Source organism: Accipiter gentilis, chromosome 2 (assembly GCF_929443795.1).
Source record: "Accipiter gentilis chromosome 2, bAccGen1.1, whole genome shotgun sequence".
NCBI classification, from domain to species: domain Eukaryota; kingdom Metazoa; phylum Chordata; class Aves; order Accipitriformes; family Accipitridae; genus Astur; species Astur gentilis.
In genome coordinates, this window is record NC_064881.1 from 28,902,907 (window position 1) to 28,923,389 (window position 20,483).

The 20,483-nt window shown below is 38.5% G+C and overlaps 2 protein-coding genes across 2 annotated transcripts in view; both read right to left on the reverse strand.

Annotated features, from left to right (window-relative positions):
• VIRMA (vir like m6A methyltransferase associated) overlaps positions 1–20,483 on the reverse strand; it is a 696,173-nt gene that overhangs the window by 602,577 nt on the left and 73,113 nt on the right. The gene's annotated exons all lie outside the window — the stretch shown is intronic.
• RAD54B (RAD54 homolog B) overlaps positions 1–20,483 on the reverse strand; it is a 70,731-nt gene that overhangs the window by 22,876 nt on the left and 27,372 nt on the right. Inside the window, exons 4-5 of the mRNA XM_049826466.1 lie at positions 4,584–4,784; positions 1,121–1,408 (exon numbers count right to left, since the gene is read on the reverse strand). Of these exons, the coding sequence (XP_049682423.1) occupies positions 1,121–1,408; positions 4,584–4,784 (489 nt within the window). The remainder of the gene's footprint in view (positions 1–1,120; positions 1,409–4,583; positions 4,785–20,483) is intronic.

Genomic DNA, 20,483 nt, shown 5'->3' on the forward strand with positions numbered 1-20,483 from the left:
CAGACTAGTGCAAAAACAACAAAGAAGTTAGTTTGAGTGTTGAATATATCGGGTCTTTGACAGATTTTAGGTTAGAAAGATAATGTACTATCATGCAACCACAGGAAAGAACATCCTTAGGCACAACATAACCAAATTGAATTCAGACCAGAAGATGGTGTTAATAAGGCTGCTCTTACAAAAGGGCCAACGATAACACTAACTACCACTTGATTGGGATTTCATTGTTTATTTACATAGCAGCCAGGTAGCACCTTTGAAAAGTCCCATAGTATCAGGATATGAGTTAAGAAGTAGCATGGAGGTAAAACTATAGTAAGAATGTAGAACAAACTTTCATTTTTTTTTACATACACATTGCTCTGCTTAATAACATTTCTTTAAATTCATTTTTATCTTCCACCCGAAAGATAAAGCCATCAGCAGAACATAGCTCCTAAATGGTTGGTTATTGACAGACAAAAGAGTACTTCTCATTTCAATAAGCAATGCCACTCCCTGCAGCTATTCTGTTTACAGGATCCCTCTTATACAACTGCTTAAGCAGCCTGTTTCTACGCAATTTGTGAACTCCCATGGCTCTTCAGCACATGGTACTTCTAGCATTGCAACACAAAACTTTTATTCCAAAATAAAATGAGTTTGGGCAGTGTAGTTACACTCGCTGGCTGTGAAGGATCAGGCACTGTCAGGAGCAATTCTTTGAATCAGGCTTAACCTCTCTATTACTGATCCTCCACTGTAATTACTGTGCTGCCATATTATGTCAGTGCTTCACTGAACTCAGCAGGAAGCTGGAACTCATCTAGAACTTCTAGCATGTGTCAGACTGTTTCTCTGATCAATAAACTCATTTTTCGTGGCAACATTCTCTGAAACCACTCTAACTTGTTTTTACAGCAATCTGTAACAACTATGGGGAACTTTATGCAGTGCAGAGTATTCCACTTGTTAGATACACGCATGATAAAATCCTAACATGGTATTGATAGAAACACTAGGCCTGTATGTCAGAAATACTTCAGTAATACATGGGGAACATGAAAATTTTGGTTACACATTCAACATTTTTTTTAAGAGCCACAGGATGCTTAAAGAAACTTAAAAACCTGAATCTTACTTGAAGCATTTGGATCATGGCGAGGTTTGTAGCTTTGAGAATCTTTGAGCATATTCTCTTCAGTATTGGGCTGAGAGACACTTTTGAATGGTTTACAGAATGGTTTCATATTAGTTTGAGAAAAAGCAGTTGGGACTGTGTCATGCGTCCTTATTCCAGCCTGAAAACACCTGCCACTGCTGAAGTCATCTGCTGAAATTACACCCATCACTTCAATTTCTTTTCCTCCAACCATCAGTGTTTGACCTTCATCAAGACTGTCTAGCTCTTTAGACTTATATCCAGTACCTAAAAGAATGTAAAAATTTATCAATTAGGACAACACAGCAAATACTACTTCCTTAACACCAGTACTCATCTGCAGGAAGCAAAAACAAAACTGTGAACAGGTATTTGATTCCTAAGCATTTGAATTTTTACACACAGGAACTCATAAAGCCTTTCCCTCCTTAACACAGATTGAAACTTGAGTGCTAATAATCAGAATTAGATAGTGGAATATGTGAGCAAATATTCAATCATCCTCATCTACAATTGATTCTACTGAATGTCAAATATCCATTTAAGGGAATTTTTAAAAAAACAGCCCCATGTCATAAAATCTAGCAGCTTGCCTTAGTTTGAAACTTGCTCAAAACTAATGACCATTCTAGGTCCTTTTTCCTTCCTTTCCAACAAGAACACCACTAGCTCCTCTTGCTATTGATCTAAACAGAATAGTTTACTTTTAAAATCATTCTAAATTAGCTTTTTACAATTAAGGATTCAAATGCATCTGAAATCTTTACTTCTATACATGCTCTGGAACATATATGCTCTGATTATTGCCAGGATTTATCAATCAGCTCAACAGTTTGTTCAAAAACCTACCAGGGAGGTGATGCATTTTTCTATGTCCCCTCAGGGAGTCCATCAGGTGGGCATTCTCAGAGCAGCTACCACATACCATCAGTCTCATTACAAAATACAGCTACAGCTGCCACTTTCTTTTAAGATAAATATGTAGGGAAGAGTGGTGGTTCCTTCTTTTAAATAGCATTCTAGTTATTGAAGCTCTCACATAAGAAACAGGAGACATATAATTTACTTTCTTAACTCAGAGAGGTCAAAGCCACATCTCTACCTCAGAATTAGAATCAGGCACGTTCTTTACCCCAATTGTTCAATTTGTGCCACTTTGGATAAACAGGCTTGAATCCTTAGTTGGGCCAAAAAAATAAAAAGCATGACTGTGTAGACCAGCAGTTAAAGCACCTACCTGCGAAAGAGGCAAAGCCTCCCAAGGTTTTACACATATTTTATCCAACAAACACTACATATAAAGACTGCTGGGAGCTGTTTGCAAAGCTCATGTCTCCCACTTCTAGGAATGTGGAAGGTTGAAAGGTAAAGATCTGGATACAAATTCTTGTAAGAGACAAAGTTTGCTGAGGTGTTTCACAGTCAAAGCAAGTGCTGAAAAATAGCCTGGCTAAAAGGGAAGGGGAGGTGGTTTTCTTCCCCTCCTCTAAATGTATTCAAAAAGCACACGGTGAACCTTGTTTTGCTCTTGAAAGAACACCACTTGCTTCCAGGAAAGAGCTGAAGATGCCTGAACACAGGAGAATGCAAGTGCCTTCCCAAACGAGGTGCCTGGGGAGGGCATTTATGACCTCTCCTTTGCTCTGCATTTTTGTTTTGTGTTATTATCTCAACATAGCTTCAGGCTGAGCATACTGAACACAGGTGTATCCTTGTACAGGATCTTTTGGATTCCAGCCTGAAGAGTCTAATTCTAAGGCAGGATGGGCTTTAAGGGTAGCTGGGAACTTAGGAAAGGCAAAAAGCAAACCTATAAAGGTCCAATGTTTATGCAGCTACCAGAAATAACTGTTTCTATAACATACAGCAAATTACAAGAAAGCACTTCCTAAATTCTTTGTAAGACATTACTAAGGAATTAAGATATTTGCAGGGAAGAAAAGCAACATGTTCTGTTGCCTTGAAAACAAGCTACAGCCTGTGTTAGTTTTAGGTTTCCATGCCCCTTCTTAGATGCAGCCCTGGTATGCCTAAAACAACAACAATAATAATAATAATAATAATAATAATAATCTTCCTTTGCCCTTTTCTTCCCATTTAAAAATAATAATTCTGGATGGTCATTCACATTCACCGTAAACTTCCTAGTATTAAATACAATTTTCGAGGTAAGCACCACTACCGGACTTTTCCTTCTCACTCAATGGCCCTGTAGAATAATTGCAGAAATTTAAAACTTACACTGCTTAAATTGGTCAATTTATGATTTTCCTAGAATCAACAACTATTGAAAGCAACTCTGAATGGGCAAGTTAATGCCAATGACACTGGTATCATTGTGCTCCCTGACACCATCAAACACAGCAAAAAGACTTTTACTAGCAAAAATCAGAATATTCCTTTTTCTATTGTGTTTTCTGCTAATTCAAGAAGACATGACTTGAAAATAAACACAAGAACAACAGGGTGGTGGCTGATGCATTCCAAGCATTACTCTCTTTCTCTCTGCCTTTTTCAAAAACAAGCAAGTCTGTACATATATTGCTTTGCTATAAATAAATGCAAATTAACTTCTAGGTCACAGACTGATTTGCAAATCAAAACTGCCTGGTCCTAACAAGGCTCACAATGTCATGACCGTAACATAAGAGCAGACAAGACATCTCAGCCCTAAAATTAATCAAATTATATTTTGTAGCAACACTGTCCAATCCTACTCCCTTACAAAATATCTTTGGCTCAGTTAGCAAAGTTAATTCTTTCTTTGCTTTCAATAAAAAATTACTGCTTCAAGTTGACTGCAGCCTATAGTTTGCAAGTCTTATTTTTAACTCTGATATCAACCCAAACTGTGTCTTAACAGCAGCAGCTGCTGCTAAAACTGCAAGACTAAAAATTGCTACACAGTTGACTTTGGCTGGGCTGGAAAATGTTGCTGTTCGCTTGTCTTTCCAACAAAGATAGTATTTTTAGCTGAAAAAATTTGACTGGCTGAAAAGTACAGATCCAACCTCTGACATTCCCAGTTGCCGTACTACTGACTGGAATATCTACAAGAAACTTATCTGTGTATCTTTCCCTAATTCTAACACCTTCTCTAATGCATTACGTGAGCAACTGAAATCAACTACTCATCATCCCTCATTTGGCATCTCCGCTGAATTAGTACAGCCGTTCATTTCCAGATCCTCTCCTTGGACTAGCATTTGGTGTTTCTGTGAATAATGTTATTCAGCCTCCCCCATGCATCTGCCTTATATGTAAGAAATATAAAGCTTTCTTTCCGTTGCCTTCTCCCCCCAAAAACCTACTAGTTTTTCATCCTGTGGTCGACATTGGTATGGAGAATTCTACATTATCTAAAAAGCTGTGTCTCTGTTAATCAAAGCACAATAATTTTAAGCTAGTTGTTCACTTACACAAGTATGCAAATCTACAGTACCTCTTCCAATGTCTTTGCCTTCCATATCTTTCAATATTACTGACTTTCCTTTTGTAATAAGAACAGCATCACCTTCCCACTTCTTGTGCTTTTTCTTTGATGCCTTACACCACACAACACTGAAATATTTCGCAAGGCAGTCAGGTTCTTCCTGAGCTGCTTCTTCCTTTGCTGCCCCTAATGTTGGCAAATACAGTCCATCTAAAAGGGAAACAGAATAACAAAGAATATCTTAGGTCCTCTTGATGAAGTGTACAGTCATTTGCATTTCAAACAAATCAAGAACAATCTATGCATTCATCTTATATAAACAAAGTAGTGTACTTCCTGTCCTGGGCCACTTACGGTTAAGTTTGGACTGAGACAGAACAGCACATAAGGACTCATCCTGAAAAAGGAATCATGAAATTGTTTTTGGAAAAGCACATTACTATTAAACTAATACAATGAATGTTTGTAACAAATTCATTTTAACATGTTCTGGTCAGATCTGTCATTATCACAACCCTTTGTGCCCCACATTGGGCACCAAAAAGGACTATCGTGGTTTAACCCCAACCACCGACGAAGCACCACACAGCTGCACACTCATTTCCCCCCACCCAGTAGGATGGGGGACAGAATCTGGGAAAAAAAAATGTAAAACTCATGGGTTGAGATAAGAACAGTGTAATAGGACAAAAAAAGGAAGAAAATAATAATAATAATAACAGTAATAAAATGACAATAATAACAAGAAGAAAAGAATTGGAATATACAAAACAAGTGATACACAATGCAATTGGTCACCACTGGCTGACCGATGCCCAGTCAGTCCCTGAACAGTGATCCACCCCTCCCAGCCAACTCCCCCCAGTTTATATACTGGGCATGACGTCACATGGTGTGCAATACCCTCTGGCCAGTTTGGGTCAGCAGCCCTGGCTGTGTCCCCTCCCAGCTTCTTGTGCCCCTCCAGCCTTCTTGCTGGCTGGGCATGAGAAGATGAAAAATCCTTGACTTAGACTAAACATTATTTAGCAACAGCTAAACCCACCAGTGTGTTATCCACAATATTCTCATACTGAATCCAAAACATAACACTGTATCAGCTACTAGAAAGAAAACTAACACTACCCCAGCCGAAACCAGGACAGTACCTTAGTAAGAGAGCTCCTGATTTGACATACAAGATGACAAGAGTGGAGAAAGAATAGAAGGGAAGACTGGAAAAAAAACCAAAAGGGAAGCAAACATAGGAGAAAATGAAAACAGGGTCCTGGAGCTGGGCAATGTTCGGGAAGCAAGGATAGGAACACAGAACTCAGGAAAGGGAGCAAAGGAGGCCAGTAACCAGACCTGCAGCTGAAGTAATTAGTACTAAGTGGCAGAATAACCATAACTGTAATAATGCAAAAGATTATTTCAACTCCTTATATCCTTTAAAAACAAGTAATTGTGCAAATCCTGAAAGAGACCATCTCTTCAGTTTGCAGCAACTCAAATGTTGTTATTAGGCTTAGATTGATTTAGATTTGGCAGCAGTTACCTAATTATAAGTGTCACGGATGTAAATATTAATAGGAAGTACTTAGGTTAATAAGGTTAAGAAATCATAATAGAACAGACATCAGTTGATTATAATATCGATTAAGAATAAACACATGCTTTCAAGTGTTAGCCATCTGACATGAGTAATGGTAGATAAGTCCCCAGCATTACCTAAAGGAATATCTGTAGCATTCCTTTTCAGCACATGCACAGCTTCAAAGGGAGAATCGGACTAATTTTCATTAAAATACCCTTGCATGCTGGTTAAAGGCTTAAATCGGTTTGCTCCTTTGATTCCATCTGGGATTCAACACCATACAAATCTGTTACAAAAAAGTGCTTATGCCACAGACTAACCATTCCAATTTCCAAGTGTGCTGGTATTTAAAGGAGAAGTGGCAAGAGAAAACTTTTTCTCACAATAATAGTCCAATAAAGAGGCAACTTTGTCACTTCTACATCAAGTCTACACATTCTTAAAACTGCAAAACACTCTTAAGTTACATGCCTAAAATGAGTGCAATTTTTCAGACTAGTGTATACTAAAAATATACTATCAAAATGAAAAATGCTATATTTATTGAATAGAATTTTCTTCCCAAAGGTCTCTGAAAGTTTTACTGTCTGTATAGAACTCTATGCTAACACAAAGCCTAACGTAGATAGGATTTTCCATAGGTGGATGTTTCTTCAGGGCATTAGCCACATCTGTAGTGTTTCATGTGACAGATGCCCCCATCTCCAAGGGGTAACAGAGCAGCTACTGAACACCAGCATACCGCAGAAGGATGAGAAAAAAGAACAGAGCATCTCTTTTTGAAATGTAGGGGATTCTTTGCAGATGAAACCTGGGAAATGAGCCAGAGAGCAAGAAAAAAATCCTTGCAGATTTGCAAAAGGTACATTAGCTCTATTGGATCTTCAGCAATCACAAGTGATAAGATTTGGAGGAGTGAAGGAGGGGCGGGGGGAGAAAACCTGTACACTGCTAAAAATACAAAAGACTAATTTGATTCTGTATTGAGTTTCTAACTGTAAACTGATTCAACAATATAAATACAAGACTTTTCTCTTTGCTTTTCAAACTGATTCTCTTAGTTTAATCAGCAACTTCTTTCCTCCTATTAAGATTTTAAGTAAATGTTACTGCAAGAACTGGAGATTTCATTGCAGAACTTTCTTCTTGCTTGAAGGATGGCCATCCATAAACAAATGACCACCTCCTTGTCTCCTCTGCTGACCTCCCACATGAGTTTGGTGACCCCTGAGATCTGTTTTATGGTCACTGCTCTTTTACTCAGGGAGTCCTGCACGGTGCTATCTGAATCACCAGTAGATTAACTTTCAGGTCAATATCAATTCTTCAAACTCTTCTTATCCCTACTTCATTTAAAATAATAAGAAAACCAATAATTTAGAAACAGAGCTAGAAACTGCTAACATTTTGTAATAGTGACTTTTGCCAAAAAGGATTTCCAAAGCAACCTGCCTCCCGTGAGAAGCAAACCAGCACCAATATTCCATATAATACTACCATGTTCCTACAGGAAAACTGAAAAACAACAGCCTCTGCCATGCTCAGATTTCCTCCCTCAATTTGTCTTCTGAATTACCATGATTTCTAGTTTGTAAAAATATCCAATAACGATTTGTTTCTATGGTACATAAAGTATTCTCCTTTTACCTATAACTACAGGATAGTTTCAGATAAAAGTGTTAAGGCATATTCCTTTTATAAAAATTGAGCATTTTAATGCAAAAATAATTACATCCTCTCAAAATTATCTTACATAGAATTCCCTTGAATAGAAAACTTTAACCTGTTCACCAACAGTGCTGATCAGGTACTTGCATTCAACCTTCTTTTTGTCATTTTTGTTTGTATTCAGCATCACACCTATTTAACTTCAAAAATTTATTCCAGTGCAGTAGCAGAATATCCAAATTCGATAAATACACTGTCAGGAACTTTTCAGGAACTAAAGTGAGACTAGTATGGTATGCACAGGGACTAAGTTCAGTCTTAGATACAGGGGTATAGAGAGCAACGGTTTCAACAGTAAAACCCTTGCTGCACTGACCTTAGACAGTATCTTAAACGCAGCTGGGTTTGCCGAGACCCTGGAAGATAAACTGCAATTGTAAATTCTGAGCTCTGCTGTTAATCAGTTTGGACTGAAAATAATAAGTAACAGGAACTATGTGTACACCACAGTATGAGAAAGATCAGGAAATCATGCCCACTCATTTCTCTCCCAAACAGCAAACTGCCCAGCCTGGCAGTGCGGTTTTCTTAACCATGAAGAAACTCTAGCAAGTGGCATGTCTTTCCTCCCAGAATGAAGGACTTGGGAACTTTAAAGACATGGCTAATAAGGCTTTGAAAAGCTTCCACAAATAAGAAAAGCTTTCTCTCTCTGGTTGAGAAAGCAAGGGCTTAAAGTTTCAAGATATAAAACATAGCCTAGCTGATATGAGGAAAAGTTTCAGCTGCCTGAGGAAGGTGATGATTTACAGAAAGTGGGATGGGATCCAGGAGAGGGGACAGGGGAGCATTCCAATGGCAAACTAGTTTAACCAGTTTCTGATGAGCAGGATTTAGAGAAAATGCATCGATTAAGCGCGTTAGGTTACTCCCAATGCACCAAGAAAACAGCTGCATTACGAAAGACCACAAAAGGTAACGCAAACGTGCTTTTCAGTAGACTGTACACCGTAGCTTGCAGCACTCTAAGTATGCGTTACCGTAAGGAGTGCAGCATGCTCCAGCGAGCGGGGCACTGGACACCTCAGCCTGAGGTGTGGATTAATGGATGGCTTAACCCCATCCAACTGCAGGCTGCTGGCAAAGCCCATGAGCTCACCTTTCCTTCCCTGTCCCCTCTGCTTCTCATCCTCCAGCTGCAGGCAAGCCAGTTCAATGAATCCCATCAGCAACCGCAGTCAGTACAGGGAAGGGACATGTGTGGTTCGGAACAAGGAGACTGGGAGGCTGCCCCTTTTTTTGTGGCAGCTACTGTTCGGTTGGGGTGATTTTGAAACCATGGGACCTGTCAAGTTACCTGACATCTCCGTACCTGAACTCGTATGTTGTAAGCACGTATGGAACGACGGGGAGTTTACCCTCAGATGCTCTGAATCTTCTAAATAAAAAGCACTGTTGCAATGCAAAAATTAAAATTTAAAGAAAACAACTTTGATTCAAGTTGTGCTCTATAGCGCTGAGAAATAATTAAAAAAAAGATAGGGAGGGAGCAAAAAATCTGGACTGAGGTAAAAGGAGATTTCGGCTCTGAATGAATCACAGCCAAAACTCAATGGCAGTGCTCTGCTGCAGCCTCTGCAGCCGCTCTGCATGCGTGCCATCAATCTGCTCCACAGAGCTAGCATCATCTCTGTCTTCTGAGCAAAGGAAGTAATCAAAAAGTTCCTTAATCAAATTAATTCATAACATTTAGAGAACAGCTGTCTACATAGTAGTTAAATATCCTGTTGCATATGAAAGATCTGTATGTTAAACACTCCCAAGATATCCCAAGAATATTTAAAGAAATATGAGACAGAGATAGCATCATCCTTCATTTGCAAAGCAATTTCAGTCTAATGATAAACTTAATACTAAGCTAACATGTAAATGTATATTAGCGTGCCTCAAAGATGGAGAAATATGTAATAACTCTTGTCATAGCACTTCTGTGAGACTTTTATAAGGAGTGCAATCAGCAAGAGTTGAGCTGACTTGCCCTGAAACCACAGGAATCAATGACAGCTGGGATTACGTCTCAGAGTCGCTTGACTACAACCCAGTGCTTTGTACCCCTCTTTCAAGCAGAAAATGTATATGCAATTCATCGCACACATATCAGCATTGTTAGCAAACTCACCTAAAGACTGATATTTCAAGCAGGAATATTTTCTTTGAAAAACAATGTGGTTTATATTCAAAATTATTTTTAAACAAAAATGCAAATGATCAAATATTTTAATATTTGTAAACATCTGTGTCAAAGATGATGATGGCTCAGGCTTCAGTCACTTCACATGCATAGCTTTCATCTGAAACTACAATCAAACTAGCCTCTAGATTCCTGAGTGTGCATTACTATGGGGACCTCCATGAGTAGATCTTACTTTACATAGCTGATAACTTTGCCAGGCCTTCATCAGTCCATACGACATCTTCCATGCTAGCTGTCTCAGTTTAAGCACACATATTCACACACACACACACAATGTCCATATGGACAATGTCCATAAAAACTCACTGTTTATGAGAACAAAAATCACAGATTAATAAAGTTTTAGTCACAATAAATTATTACTCCTTGTAGAAGCTCTAATAACTCAATCCTCTGGAGAAGAATCTAAAAATTTGGGGAGACCATAGTGCTTCTTTTTTCCTTTGGCTGGGGTAAAACTTTTTCCATTCCTGAAAGCTAAAAGCTCTTGGAAATAAATGCAGTTTGCACATTCTCTGCAGCTTAATTTCCTGAGGATTACAAACTGGACATGCTCTAACTGAGGCTGAGAATAGCTTTCTCTGTAGTCACAGCTCTCACTGCTCGGACCAAAGCCCGGTCTCTTCCAAGCACGCCGGCAGGGAATTTCTCCTGGTCCCTCTCCTTCAGAGACATCATCTCCCCTCCTGACACCAACCAGGGAATGATGGCAGAGGGGACAAGGACCAGCTACAGAGAAGAACAGCTTGGGAGAAGCCTGAAAAGAAAGACTACCACTGGAAAGGAAGGCTGATGTTAAACAGGTAGAAAACAGACAACTGGGTAAAAGATGGTAAATCAGAGCTGGAATCAGAGCACACCAGGGAAAGGCTAAAAACCAAGCAGGGAGTAAAAAGAATAGGAAGACAACAGATTATTTTAGGAGAAGGGATGGGGAAAATAACAGGCAGACTGGGACTGGAGTCCAGTATAAGAGTCAAGCAGCAGAAAGAGAGAGTTGGGATTTTCTGAGCAGGAACTGGGGAAAGAAAAACTTACTGTCCCTTATCTCTCTCCCTTAAAATTCAAGGTTCACTAAAAAACATATGGCTGGAAACCATCAAATCAAGGGAAGACTTGGGAGGATGAAATGAGAACAGAAGCTGATTAAACAGTGACAGGGAAAATAAAGTGAGAAGTGACTGTGGAAGAAACCAGCTAAGGACAACGCAGCATTGCGACATAAAAGATGTCAAGCAGATGAGTCCAGAAGGACACTCGGAGCAACCCAGCCTCCTGGTAAACAGGGCCCACTCCTCTTCCCCCATCCTTCTAGTTTAACTTGTTCACTAATTCAAATTTTAAGACCACCAAGTCAGTCTTAAAGGTAGTCAACATAAAACTGCTATAATTATTATGCTGTTCCATAAGATTTTACAGAACAGGATCCAGCAGCTGCTCTCCATGTAGGTAGGGCTGGGGGAGGACAGCAAAGAAAGATTTAGGTGCAACATAAGAGATGGAGGCAATTAAGCTTTTGAACTGGATCCATCTGACTGATCATACCCTGCGAGAAACCAAAATCAATTCTGAGTTTAGGACTGGTGGAAGACACAGAATCAGGCAAATAATTTCTAGTGGACAAGTCAGTGAAGGCAAAGCAGGAACTAAAGCTTGGATCATTGTATCGTTTAACCCCAAGTCCCTTCGGTACTTTCTGCTCTTCAACTTCAAAATTTTCAGTCTTTCAGTTTTTCTGCTGTCAGCAAACACGTGCAAAACTCACTGGGCAAAACACTGCATGCCACTATATTAACAGTCTACACTGAATTCAGTGACCTCCTAATGCAGTCATTCACTTTATTATCCCAAAGGGTAAAAATAAGAGTTGCAACCTTGCCTGTCTTACACAGATGAAAATATCAAATTATACGGAATAATCTGTCTAGAAATGTTAATTTGCTCTAAAAGCCAAAAGATTAATATCTACAACCTCATGGTACAAAACTACATCATATACCCACCCCATTCCCCAAACCCCAGCTTGCACTAAGTGAAAATTTTAAAATTGTGAAGTCGACCAAAGTTTGGAGATGTCAAAAATAAGACCGTTTAGTGACCTGATCTGCCCCATTGTGCATATGCATTAATGATAAAGTCTTTACAGAAAGCACGCTGCACTACCTTGCCGTGGGACCTCTTGCTCATTCACAGCAGAGAACTGAACTGCTCGGCAAGAGCAGGATAAAAGAGGCTGCTGCTGCCAATGGGATCCCTCAGCTGCTTTGTTGCAAACGGCAAAAAGTGTGTGATGAAGGAGGCCGAGACTGCAAGAAGAGAAAGTCCACCCCTGTGGTCAGATAAGCTGAATAGTGCCTTAGAGAACTGGATTTTACATGCATGTCTTCTAGAGTTCCTCTGTGGTATAAGGAAAGTAATTTAACCCCAACTTTTCAGCAGTAAACATTTGTCTGAGCGCCTGACTTGTGATTCAGTCTCATTTGTAGTAATAGTGAACACTCACAGGTGCAAATGGAAGTTGTGGTTTGGAAAGATTAACTGTACGGTATACTAAAGCACTGAGATAATGAATGCAGTGCTAGGTGATTCAGTCTGCACCTTCAGCAGTAACAGGGCTTTTCGTTTTTATTCTCTCTGTGCCGCAACTCCTACATTATCTCCAACAAAGTGGAGATTATACCAACCTCTTATCTCACAAGGATGTTGTAAAACATAATTGCATCTGTGAAGCACTCCAATACTATCATGATGGGCACTAGAGAAAAAAACATTCGCTAATTAATTCAAAATAGTTTGAATAGTGTGCTGAAAACAAGGCATAAGTCTATAACTGCACAAAGAGGCGGAAAGAAAATACTGAATAGTGGCTCACTAAGTGGACGCAGTCCAGTCTGTGAACTGAAATTGGCAAGGAAGCCTATAGAAATATAATCCATAATCATGTAATTAATGACTATACCCAACAGCATGAGAAGGCTGGATTCGGGTTGTGCGTATTTGCAAGTTTTTGGGTACTTGAGTTTGTAACCTTTATTTTCTTTTCAAATAGGAACATTCTATATACAATAATAGAGATGGTAGTTGTAGTTAAATTGAACAAGTAGGAACAATCCTCTCATCACCTTTCAATGAAACATTTACCTCTTAGGGTATGAACTGCAGAGAAGGGAGGATGGAGAGCATTTACCTTCAAAATTACAGCTCCGTAGTAGAAAACTATTCTTCCTAAACCTCTCAACTGTCTAAAAATCCAACAGACTCCAGCTTCCACTGTAAAAATTTAATGAACTAAGCTGAAAGCTTCTGTCAAGCCCACAGAAATAGATGTGCAAGTCCTATTATCAAAGGAAAAAGCAGCATCATTGAGAATTCTGAAAGGCTGCAGGCATCATTCAGTGCAGTGAGCCAGATCAGTTCCGTAAAACATTGGAACCAGTCAAATGCCATCCAAGTTGACTGTTTACTACACTTCTTAACGCTGCCATCCACACTGAAAGTTGTTTTGATTAATTTGTCAAGTAAAGGCTCTTTTACTTCAAAAAAATACATGCAAAAGTCAGGTCAGAAAGCAACACCTATACTTGGGTTCTGTAAATATTCAACATTATTGCAATAAATGATAGTCTAAATGGGATATAAGTGGAAAAATTCCAAATATTTAAATTACAAAAAAATCCAAATTACTAAAGAAATAGTTAGTAGAGTATTACACAATCACGGGCTAATTGTAGCCATCTCAAAAAGCAGTCAATTTTTGAAGTGGCTTGCAGATATGTAAGTATGCATCCTTTTGTGTTTAAATGTTAATTGAAGGTACACAGCTAAATCCATACATGGTACTTTGAAAATATACAGTTTGGCATTCTCCTAAGCATTTGCTATTACTTCTACTGTTTTTTATTAAAAACAAAACTGTATTTCCATGCTGCACAAAATCTCCGTTCCTACAATGCAAAGACTTTTAGATCTGTAACAAAAAGCAAGCAGGCAGAAAGGGATTTATTAAGATTACATTTCCTTCATATTAACATCTGGTTTAGCACATATTGGAAGGAAAAACATTTTTAATGTACTGTTTGTGTTTGTTAATGGCCATCTTTGATTTCCCTGGATTATAATAATGAGTCCTTAAGATAAAAAAAAAAAATCAATAAATCTTATGCCCACTGTCATAAGCATGAAAAACAATACATTCCTATCCTAAATTATTTAAACAGGATTGTTTAAAATTTATGACATTACACTGGAAAAAGGCACACAAAAGATGAGTCATATTTTTGAGAATTTTCATGTGTTATGCAGCAATGATTTCTTGCAGAGTGGCTGACGAAATATTTGGAAAGGGAAAGAGTAATCTTTCCAAATCAAGTTACATAACTTTGATGTACATAAATGTAATCCATTCAGTAGTCCAAGCAGAAAAGTAATATTTATGGCCCAAGCACAAAAACCTATAGCTCTAGTTGTAATTCCTACTAAGAAAGCAAAACTGGAACAGGGAAGGTGAGGGAGGAGGGAAGAGGAGAAATTCATCCTTGTGCAGGAAAGCAATGCTTACTGTGCTGCTGTTGCTGGTTCTGGATTTAAGAAAATTGAATAGAACTTAAATTGCATAGAAATTCCAATGCAAATTGATAGGATGACTCCATGCAGGGAGCTGTAAATTCAGGATGCCTTAAACAGGGTCTACTTTATGTCAACCCTGCCTATTTTTGGTCCTGAGCTGACCACTTACATAAGGAAATGCTAGAAGACATGGAAATGTGGCAGCTTTCCATCAGCAGACTGGGTCCACTTGCTATTCCCAAGGGACTGCTTTGACCCTTGATGTCGCTTGAAAGCCTCTGCAGCATGTGCAGCTCTTCTTACCAACTTACCATATGTGTATCTCACTTGGTTTGTGTGTGTGTGTGTGTGTACATGTACATATGTACGCGTGCATACTGAGAAGGATGAGATTTAAAACAAGATCAAATTTATCTCTATGGTATTTCATCTAAAAACAATCTTTACAGATGCCCACTGTATCTTCAGAGCTAAAGTATATGAAATATATAAGAATATATTTAATTTCTGGACTGTTGAAAAACATCTTTAGTACCATATTGGAAGTTGACTTAGGAATTGTGTATTTTCAAATCTTAACTACAGCAAATTAGTACATGCAGTTGTATAAAAAAAAAACTCTTCGGAAAGGAACAAATTTTATCTAGCAGAAATAATTATAACAACAATGGCTAACTTCCCTAAGCAAGCTTAATTCAACCCTCACCTGTGCACACACTACGCAGTACTCTGAATCAGAGCTACACAGCATATTTTCCAGGCTATTGCTGGTCTTCAACTTTTCACAGAAGATCTGTGCCTATCCAGCTGTATAGTTCAAGAGATTTGAAATCCTTACTGCCCTGAAAGAAGAGCAGCTGTGCTCGAGATCCTTGCTGTCATCTGTCACCCTCTGTGGAGCTAAAAAAAGTGGCTTCCTCACTGAGGCTACCTGGCCTGTTAGCAGCAAAACTAGGGACACATTTTCTTGCTTTCATTCAAGGTGTTCACAGCTGAGAAATCACTGTTCTTCTCTCAACAGTGCAATGTGCCCAGGTTGGAGAGACTGTCCTAAGAACTCCTTTAGAGACTATATCTGAAGTATAACAAACTTGTACTGAAAATGACCAAATTCCATGTTTGCCCGTGACTTAGGAATTAGACAAACTTGAGTGAGGTTTTACAAGAATAGCCAAAGATCAGCTTGGTGCCAAACTTCAAGTACTTTTTGAAAAGCACAGAGAAACTAGAACACTACAAAGGGGAGATCATAAAAATCCAATACATCCAAACCAGCGTATTGTCCTCTCAATCTGCTTCACGGAAAAAAGCTGAGCTACTTCAAAAAGATATAAAAACCACAAATACATATCTAGAAAACACAAATTACAGCCTGAGAGGAGGTAACCCAGCATAAAGTGGTTTGATCAAACTGATAGTTGATGCTACCAATATTACCTGGAAGCCATCATGACGTACAACCTACTGCCAAAGGTTCCTTACAATGCAAAACAATGCAAATATCATCTGGATGAAACTTGCAGAGTTTACAAGTCAAAAATAATATTTTTTTTTGTTTACATGTGCATCCCTAAGTGAATGCAATATTATGACAGAGAATGTATCAACAGTAATAGTCATGTTATACATACCCAATTTTATTTCTGTATTTTTGGTACATGCCACACCCAATTTTATTTCTGTATGTCTGGTACATGCCACACAAACATTTCTAGACTTCACAGAATAGGATTCTTAACAGTATCGACATATGGGCTAAGTAAAATTCACCTGCAAGCTGCTGCAGTTATGATAAATTACTTTCTTTCACATGACACCTTCGGTGATTAATAATAGATAAGACTCAAGACTACTGCAACAGATTTTATCTGATACAATAGAGGAAACAAGTAACGTTGTAGTAGCTAAATACAGGCAGTCCAAAATCCTTCTCCACATCCCCAAACTAGATAAACATTTTGTCCTACTGTTTCACTGTTGAATTAAAGCAAAAAAAAAACCCCAGTAATTTATAAATTGATTTTCTTATTTCAAGCATGCAGAAAGTTCTGAGCTTTAAAAAAGACATGTTTGAGAAAGCATTAGCAATATAGACAAGGATCATACAAAGACATAGCAAGTAAGGAAAAAGCAACACACAGAATACTGTAAACAAAATGACTGAGCCTTAACCAAACTGGGTCCTGACATCAACAGAGTATGGAGGGGCACTATAATCCAGAGGAATTATTTTTTAGCTGACAACTATGTTAAATTATGCTAATTATTGTGACTGTACTAACTATAGATGAAAATCAAGAACCAACAGGAAATGGCCAGGAAACAATGACTTATTTTTTAAACAAATTCTATTTGCATACATAAAATACAAAAAATCTAGTAGGATTTTTCAAGTCTGCAGTTTTGCTAAACAACAAATAGCAGTCATAAATCACGTGGAGTAACTGCTGATTAAGTATTCAATGAAAATTACATTATATTCTTCTTGTACAAATAATACCGAGTCAAACAAGGTGTTATGTTCACTCAGAGATGTTTGGATACATCAACAAATCGTTCTGTGTAATCACTAGGATAAAATAGCATGAAAATCCCATAGCACAGAAGAAAGGCAGGGACAGTGGGGAATGCCAATGCCTGCAGACAGCTGAGCCTTCCTTGGGTTCTCTGACCCTTACCCACCCCCTCTTAAACACAAATCACAAGCGAGGTTTTCAACTACTTTAGCGCTGAACAACTGTAGGTTTTACAAGGAAGAATGCACAGAGACTAATTTTGTTAGCTAGTATTCAATAAAACTTCAGTAAATTGTATCTTTATTATGGAGGAAACTCTGCCCAGACAAACTGGATGCCATTTAAGAGCAACCATCACTGAACAGGCAACTTGGCCAACATCAAGGCGAACGCTTTCATTTTGAGCAGGGACAAGACACAGAAACATAGGTCACAGAATGACTGAAATTTAGTCATGTGTTACACACCCAGCCTAACAGACCAGTATTTTAACTACTGTAAACAACACACTTTTTTTAAATCTAAGACAGACAATGAGATTTCTCAAATTATTTAAGACCTGGATATTTAAAAACAGAACAAAAGCATGACTTGTTAAGAATACACACTGAGAAGTTACAGTTCATGTATTTTAAAACCCTGAAAAATGCTAAAAGGCATTTTTCTTAAAGGCTTGTCTTTATTTTCATGTGCAAAATAGAAAAGTAATCAACATCCTAGGAAAACACCACTTTATCAACTTCATGAGTAAGCTTTTTATGATTTTACCGAAGTTAAAATTCATAGGGAATCATCCTAAAGCACTTTAAAATAAGATACAAGAAATTTTAAAAGACAGCTTAGCCAGCCAGCCTGGGTATCACAATTCCTCATTTGTTTCTCCCACTTAGAAACAACTCTCTTTTAATTATAAGCAACTTAATGGCTTTGCCTGTTGGAAATCTAGGGACACAAAGTCTGCCCAAAGAAGGTAGTATGCAAGTTTATGCATTTTCATTGTACGGGGAGCAAAATCCCAAGCCAGAAAAAGTGTAGAAATATAAATGAAAGAAAGGAATTGAAGTTGGTGAGGTGGGAGATGTAAGAAAACAGGAGAATGACAAGCAAGATTAGCTATAAGTAATCTCTCCTGGTCTTGGAGTACTTCTCTCTCCTACCATTTTTACCTGATAAGAATTTAGATCTAAGGCGAGCACATCAACTAAGATGATTCCACAAGAGTTGAAAGCTTGCAGGGGGAAGCAGGGAGAGACAAAAAAAGCAAGATAATTAGGGAGCAGCCAACAAAATTACGGACTGATCATTAGACAATTAAATAGATGAAGTTGCCATCACAATTATCACAAGGTTGTTATAGTTACAGTTTTTTACTCTAATCCTAAACATAAGTCCATTAGATGTTGGGAATTAAATCATTCCTGGAGCCTGTTTATTTCAGTTATCTTAGTAGAAGGACATGAACATATGGTAGAAATTTGTCCTTGCCTAAAATTACTCTGCTTGTGCTACATACATCATGAACACGCAGACAGGGAATGGCACTGCCAGATGTAGTGAAAGGAATAAGAGGATAAGAACAGGGTTGAAGGAGGGAAGGGCTTCCCACCATCCCTTTCACACATGCTAACGAAATATCATTTGCTGGAACAGTAAAAATCATAGCACTTCATGGTCCAGAAGGACTAGCCACAGCTGTGGTGCATGTACTCACATTAGGAATACACAGAAAAAAAAACAGCAACAGGCACCGAGAAGTGAGAAGTCTGACTCAGACAGATAACCTGATACTGTAAAGCAGATGTGGAGTGAGAAAGAAATGCAGATCCATCAGCATGGAGAGGTATAATATATAGTCAGCACCATACTGCACTGACGGAGCAATATAATGTCACTGAAGGAGGAAACATTTCTGTAGTGAAAGGAAAAAATGTTATGTCACTGGTAAAGAAACAAGCAAGCTCCACAGGGACTCAAGAGATGTCTCCCCCCACCCCAAGCTCCCCAAAACCCGAAAGAAACACAACCGAGAATAAAGGAAAAGAGAAGCATGAAAGATCTCTGAACTAGAGGTGCTGCCTGCAGATAAGAATGAAAGGCCTTCCACTAAGAAATGGGACAACGCCAGAATAACCAAACATGGAAGAACACCGATTATAGGGAGCCAGTTCTGACCAAGCCAGTATATTTTCTTTCTTTCCTCATTTGCAACCTTCCCCTTCCAATATCAAGAATACAAGGGAGACTTTGCTCTACCCAGAGTCCTATATTTCTGCATCTACTTTGCCTGTCAGTTCAGAAAGGACTGCAAGCTTTCAAAGACTGGAAATTCCTCTGGTTCTAGTCCTTGAAATAAAAATACCATGCCAATAGAAACCCCAGAGGTCACCTCTTCATCTAGTTCAAGGAGAATAGAGAATTCAACTGAAAATATTCTAAAGTCCCTAGACAATTTTGGTGGCAAATGTAAGAGTAGCTATAATTCAACTGCAAGATGATGAGCTGCATGGGAATTATTTTCTGAACTATTAAAAACTTGTTCATTTGCATAATATGTAAGGACAGAAACAACAAACAGAAATTAATTCCTTACCACTGGAAATGAGAATTCTGATTCTCAGCTGAAAGGATAAGATCAGGCATTTCCAAATTATAAGACGAGCGCAGAGAATTTAGTGCTGTTTCCCGTTTCTGAGTAGAACAAATAAAATCCTTATTTATTTATTAAAGCCAATATTTTGACTCTTGTAAACTCATGGAAGTGAGTATCTCCTTGAAGTGTTTCCAGCTACACAAAAACAGATCAATGTTCTTGAACTGAAAAATACTGCAGAAAGCCAAGGACTGTACAGAAACAGAGGCCACTTATTCAGGCATCATCATTTTCAGCGCACGCAAAAATTCCCAAGAGAACAAACAGTGCTCTCTTCTCTAGAAAACAACTGGAAAACTATTGGGGAACTCCATATTGATGACATCGGTTTTCACTGTCTGTATTTTTCTTCAGTTTGTAAACAAAAGACTTGCTTCCTCTACTCCTCCCATCTGTAACCTGTTAAAGTTATCCTGGGCACCAACAGTCAAGATTATTTCTCTCGTATCACTATCATAAAATTTTAACTACAATTCTTTAAGCTCCACTAGCCTCTAAATTAAACTTAAATGCTTCCAGCCTTCAGTTTTTAATACGCATTTATCCCTGCAGCTACAAAGGTAACCTGATTCACTCAGAAGACTGACAAGGAGGTGAGAGGCTTACCTCATTCGGAGTCTGCTGATGCAGACCAGTGCCCCATGCTTGCATGCTGAGGTTCTGTGGGAATGGAGAAAGA